The 6,000-nt window shown below is 30.1% G+C and overlaps 1 protein-coding gene across 4 annotated transcripts; it reads left to right on the forward strand.

The window, feature by feature from the left end:
- The first annotated feature begins 715 nt into the window (after window positions 1-715).
- On the forward strand, window positions 716-5,950 carry Tmem63 (transmembrane protein 63). 4 transcript variants are annotated; one of them, XM_072911664.1, is made up of 12 exons: window positions 716-999; window positions 1,561-1,687; window positions 1,798-2,012; window positions 2,117-2,396; window positions 2,557-2,660; window positions 2,762-2,960; window positions 3,486-3,600; window positions 3,729-3,925; window positions 4,176-4,502; window positions 4,645-4,920; window positions 5,012-5,245; window positions 5,574-5,950. In XM_072911664.1, the coding sequence occupies exons 1-12, from the start codon at window positions 983-985 to the stop codon at window positions 5,772-5,774; spliced, it is 2,292 nt and encodes a 763-aa protein (XP_072767765.1). In that variant the 5' UTR covers window positions 716-982; the 3' UTR covers window positions 5,775-5,950. The 4 variants fall into 4 exon arrangements, with proteins under 4 accessions (XP_072767765.1, XP_072767766.1, XP_072767768.1 ...); XM_072911665.1 differs by having other exon boundaries at window positions 720-999; window positions 2,762-2,954; window positions 5,574-5,947; XM_072911667.1 differs by lacking the exon at window positions 716-999 and adding an exon at window positions 1,032-1,101.
- The last annotated feature ends 50 nt before the right edge of the window (window positions 5,951-6,000 follow it).

Raw genomic sequence — 6,000 nt, forward strand, 5'->3', positions numbered from 1 at the left:
ATGACTATTTATTATGGTACAAAAAAACATTCAATTAAGTATGAAATAATTTTTTTTTGTACAACAATTTAGGAATTGTACAAAGTATATATTAATAACACTATATAATAAATATTTGATGTACAAATATATAAGAATTTTTTTAATTTTTACAATTGTTTAATTATTTAGAATCTCTGTGCTTTATGTTGTGTTTGTATCTTGTCCTAATATACCTTTTATTTTACAATATTGTAATAAAAAAAAAATATTTAAAAGTATTGTGTATTACATTTAATGAAGCTAGTAGAAAGAATACTTCATTTTTTCTGTTTTATTGTCATATTTCCTATTAAATATAAAGTACAAAAAGCGCTCTTGAATGCTATCATTTATTTATTTATTTATAAATGAATAAATAAATAAATCTTATTTATCTCAATTTAATCTTATTATTTATTTAATTTTATTAATTTTTTTCTTTATTTTCAAAATTATATAATAACAGATTAGGAACAGATACCTTTCCATTTATCTGTATTTTCTCCAGCGTGACCGCACGCGAGCGTGTGTATATGTGTATGTCATTTAAATGACGTTTCGTGTTGCATATATCTTATTCATTTTAAAATCTTATTCATTTTAAATTTCGAGAATGCTTTCGACTCTCGAGAAAGTTATTCAACATGTGTGGAATTAGACTTTTGACTTTCACAAAAAATTTTGATTACATTATTTCCCCCGTCTTTACAATGAAACGCACACATACAAGTTCCGAGCGTTTTTGGCTCCACCATTCTCTCATTGTCAGATAATTAAGTCAAGTTAGGTTAGGCTAAGTTACTTTCGCGAAACGCGTAACGCGTACCTGTGTCTGACGTCTGTCTGACTAACAGCACTCAGTATGACCCAGCATGCGATGTGTCAAACTGACACATGTTTGCTAACATGCCCTTTCGTGTTTGTTTAATGACATACTGATTTTCGCGCGTCTCAATCGACCATGGATAACTTCGAAAAGTAAGTGACAGAATGAGTAATGTCATACTCGCGTGTGTTTTCCTTTTTTTACATCATTTAATTTCGCAATGTTTCCCGCAGTTAAATAGCTGCTTTTAGCGCGTTCGTTATCTTTTTATTGTGTCGCAATCAATGCGATCTCCTTTTGTATATTTCGATAATTTTTCGCATCCGAGAATTTCAGATAACCCGACAATAGATTCTATCATACTTTTTTTTTCAAAATGTCAGAGTCTAATATATCCTTCCATCTATATTATACATTTGTTTATCGAAGCGTACAGTCTATTTGCACATATGTGTAAATGATGTACATACTATATATAATTCATACCTTGTTTGAGTCCTTTGAGACTAATGCTATCGAACAATCTATTTTAGCACTAATAAATTATAAAGTATAAATAAAATTATAAAGTACTTGTGTAATGTTCCCGATTGTGAATTTCAAATTATTGAATTCAATAATTTCCAATCTTATTACATTATATTATTGTTTGTTAAAATATTGTTTTATATATATATATATATATATATATATTGTTTGACTTATATTTACAGCACATATGTACATGATGCGTCTCTAGATACATGCATTCCATTTCCTCGAAACAATAGAACAGTAATAATCACAGATGTGTATGCAGGAATACCCGAGAACTTGTTGTTGAACGTAATAGGATTTCTGGTAAGACTTTGCTTGATTATTTAAGGAATATATGTGTATTTTTTAAATGTATTTTTTAAAAGATACTAATATATTAAACATATATCTAACATAATATTATGTTATCCAAGTTTTTAGTTACTTTATTTGGCCTATTACGTAAGAAGGCTTGGAACTATGGACGCCTTGCATTATTACATAAGTCTGATAATAGATGGATGGAGCTGTTCTATGGTGTTGATAATAGAGACACTGATCCCTTGTGTATAGAAGCTTCCGTCAATTCTCAACTCTCTCAAATGGATAGAGGATTTCTCTCATGGATTGTTACTGCTTTTAAGATTACGTTAGTGTACTCTCAATGCATATAAAATATGTTACTATTTATGTATCAGTTATGTTTTAGAATATATCTCTAACACAACTTGTAATATTCTTTTACATTTACAGGGACAATGAATTATTACAACGTGCAGGACCTGACGGGTTATTGTACATTTTGTTTGAGCGTTGCTTAATCATATTGACCATCATGATGCTTATTGTATCATTGTGTATAGCTTTGCCTATAAACTTTAATGGGACCATGCAACCAGGAAACAGTACGACATTTAGTCATACAACGTTATCAAATTTAGATCCTTCATCTAATTGGATTTGGGTTCACACGATATTACTGTTATCTTATCTACCAGTTGGTGGATTTGTCATGAGACGTTGTCTGAAGCAGGTATTAAATTAACAATTATCTTAAATTTATTATCTGTAACATAAAATATTTTTTATAATCAAAAAATATGATCAGAAAATATGAATGTTATGATATTTATATTTTATCACATATATGTATATATGAATTTACGTATAAGAATTTTTATATATGAAAACAGGTGCGAGATACCAGACCTACAGGAGAATTTGCAGCGAGAACATTACTGATTACAGATATACCAAAATATCAATGTACTGTTGAGAATCTTACAGAATATTTAAAGTATGTGTAGATTTATATATAAAAGAGAGTCTTCTCGTATTATAAATTTTCCTTTGATGTATTTGTTGCGCGGACATTCTTTAAATTGACAATTCTTTCAGGGAAGCATTTCCCACTTTAACAGTAGAGGACATTTCATTAGCTTATGATATACAACGTCTTTCAAAGTTGGATGCAGAAAGAGATTGCGCGGAACAGGCGCGCTTATATTGCGAGAATTATGCTAAGAAGAGAGAACCTTTGAAAATGTATCCTTATCCATGTGGTCAAATTCTTGGAACTTGCTGCAAAAAAGTAAATGTATTGATAAACTTATAAATATATAAAATCGATTACTTTATTATACAGGGTGTCCCAGAATTCGCGGACATAGAGTACACAGCGTGATTGTCCGTGTCAAAAGAAGCCACTTTTTTTTCAGCAAAAATGTCGAAAGATCAATAATTTTTCAGTTATAAATAATTGAAAAAGACGGGTTTTTCACAAACCAAACTTTGTAGAATTAAAAGATTAATACAATTATATTCTGCAGTTAATTTTAGGTGGAGTTTACTTTATTAAAATTTTTATTTAAGACTTAGTTACAGAGATATATAATAGCAAAATTTGAAAACTAGCAAAAAATGATAAATTTTCTCGACATTTTTGCTGAGGAAAAAGTTGCCTCTTTTGGCACGGACAATTACGTTGTGAATTCCGTGTCCGCGAATTCCGGGACACCCTGTATAGTATTGAATATAGACATACAGACATACATATATCGAGCAAATTATTATATAAATATTCACTCTATTGAAAAATATTTAAATTATATTGAATTTGCAGCAAGTGGATGCTCAAGAATTCTATACCAATGAAGAAATACGATTAACAGCATTAGTCGACGAAGAGAAGAATGTGGCACTTAGTAAACCTCTTGGAGTAGCTTTTATAACTTTAGGTATTTCATTTAATATATATATATATATATATATGTTTTTTATTTTATATTTACAATATAATATATTTATTATAAAAATTTATGATATATATAATCAACAATTTATATATATATATATATATCAACAGGAACACCCGGTGCAACTAAAACTATGCGCAAACAGTTGAGGAACTCGCCACATATAAAATGGAACGTGGATTATGCTCCGATGCCATCAGATATATTTTGGGAAAATCTGAGTATTCCTAGGCCATGTTGGTATCTAAATGCTGTATTAATAAATTTCGCTTTGGGGTTAATATTGTTTTTCCTTACTACACCAGCTGTAAGTCAGTTTTTTCAGCAAGAGCTTATTTTATAATAAAAATTATATTAAGTTTAAAAAAAGACAGATATACATAACAAAGAAACTGTGAGATATATAAAGTATTTTGATATAATAAATAATATAATATGTTTTAATGTTTGATTAATTCTCTTTTAGCTTTATTTCAATATTAATAAAAATTTTTAGAAAGAAAATAAAAAAAAAATATATATATATATATATATATGTGTTACTTTTTTAATTTTAGGTCATAGTAACAACTGTTACTAAAATACCGCTTACTGGAGAGATTATGAATATGAGTACAGTAGTTTCATCCTTTCTGCCTACTTTACTTTTAATCAGTGTAGCTGCTCTAATGCCTGCACTGGTCGCGAGGTGCGAATCACTCGTAAGGCATTGGACTAGGAGCAGTTTAAATCGTACTGTTATGAGAAAAACGTTGTTACTCTTACTATTGATGGTACTTATATTACCTAGTCTAGGATTAACCAGTGCAGAAGCGTTTTTAGAATGGACTTTAAAAGACCGAAATAATACTGCAAAATGGGAATGTGTATTTTTGCCAGATCAGGTGAGAGACAAGAATATATATTTGTGTAAATATATTTTTATAAAGGAAAAATATTATTATAAATACTACTAATAGTAGAATTTTTTGTTGCTCTAATATTTATATTTTACACAAACCTATATCAGGAATATAAAATTTGTAGGGTGCACTTTTTGTAAATTATGTTATAACTGCTGCCTTGCTCGGGAGTGGATTAGAATTGGTCAGATTCCCGGAACTCGCGCTGTATACCTTCAGACTCTGTACAGCTCGTAGTCGAGCGGAAAGAATACATGTTAGAAAAGCAGTTCTATGGGAATTTCCACTGGGAGCACATTACGCGTGGTTACTCTTAGTCTTTACTATGACAACTGTTTATAGCCTGGCGTGCCCGTTAATCACTCCCTTTGGTTTACTCTATCTTGTGGTTAAACACTTGGTATGTTTGATTCGATACCTTGCAACCTCATCATTCTGATATTTTGGATATTTTTTGTTTGGTAACAAAAATATTATCTCTTGATGGATAGGTGGATAGGCATAATTTATGCTTTGCTTATGGACCGAGTATCGGTGGTGGCCAACTAGCTGGGGCAGCAGTTGGTGCTGCAGGAGCTGCGCCAGTTTTAGCGCAAGCTGCTCTTTTGGCCTTGGGCCTGGTGCGAAGAGGTCTGTCACCATTAGCCGCAGTACAGCTTAGCGGTCTCTGTGCGACTATTTTGGGCCTTGTAACTGGTGCTACATTGCCGTTGTCGAAACCTAAGGTATTCTAAATAAATAGCTAAAATATTAAGTATTAAATACATGTAGCTTGAATAGCTTTATAAGATGACTCTGTTAAAGATTTAGTCAAACGATTCAATAATCTATATAGTATAATCTATATAGTATAATATAAAAAAAATTTGTCTAGATCTTTTTTTTAAAATCAAGTTCAAATTTTATATATTTTACAATCTACACATATAAAAATGATCAAAAACTTATTTTAAAAAACCGGATAAAAAATTAAAAATTTTAGTAGGCCTCCCCTTTTTTTTTAAACATTAATTATTTAGAATATTTAATATAATCGTTGATCAATTCTATTAGCCGCAGATACCGAAAAGGGACCTTTCAACGGGTCAAAATTTCGTTGCACCAGTATTGCGAAAGAATACGATATCTGTAGAGGAAACTGTATCGACTGCTTCGAATTCAGAAGTAAATTTACCAAGTCCGAGAAGTACCACTTCCTCTTTGCAAGAAAGTCCAAAGCTTTACCAAAATTATGGCGGTGAGCAAAGAGTTTAATATCTGTATTACATTTCTGATATTATATATATATGAATGCACAGAATGCTCTATAATTTAAGAACTTATACATATAATCTAATTATTAATATATTAATGAGCTAATCATGCAAACTAAAGAAATTATAGCACAAATAATGTACATTTTAACGTTTCTTATATAGAGCTATCACATTAACACAAGTAGCATAATTTATTGTAATAATACTTAATTTAGAAAAATTAA

The sequence above is a fragment of the Anoplolepis gracilipes genome, chromosome 2 (genome assembly GCF_047496725.1).
Source record: "Anoplolepis gracilipes chromosome 2, ASM4749672v1, whole genome shotgun sequence".
NCBI lineage: Eukaryota > Metazoa > Arthropoda > Insecta > Hymenoptera > Formicidae > Anoplolepis > Anoplolepis gracilipes.

Bases quoted from the DNA above. Each gene is read 5' to 3' on its own strand.
- Tmem63 (XM_072911664.1), top strand. The intron at 2,961-3,485 runs GTATTGATAAAC...TTGAATTTGCAG, and splicing joins CTTGCTGCAAAAAAGTAAAT to CAAGTGGATGCTCAAGAATT. The intron at 3,926-4,175 runs GTAAGTCAGTTT...TTTTAATTTTAG, and splicing joins TTTTCCTTACTACACCAGCT to GTCATAGTAACAACTGTTAC.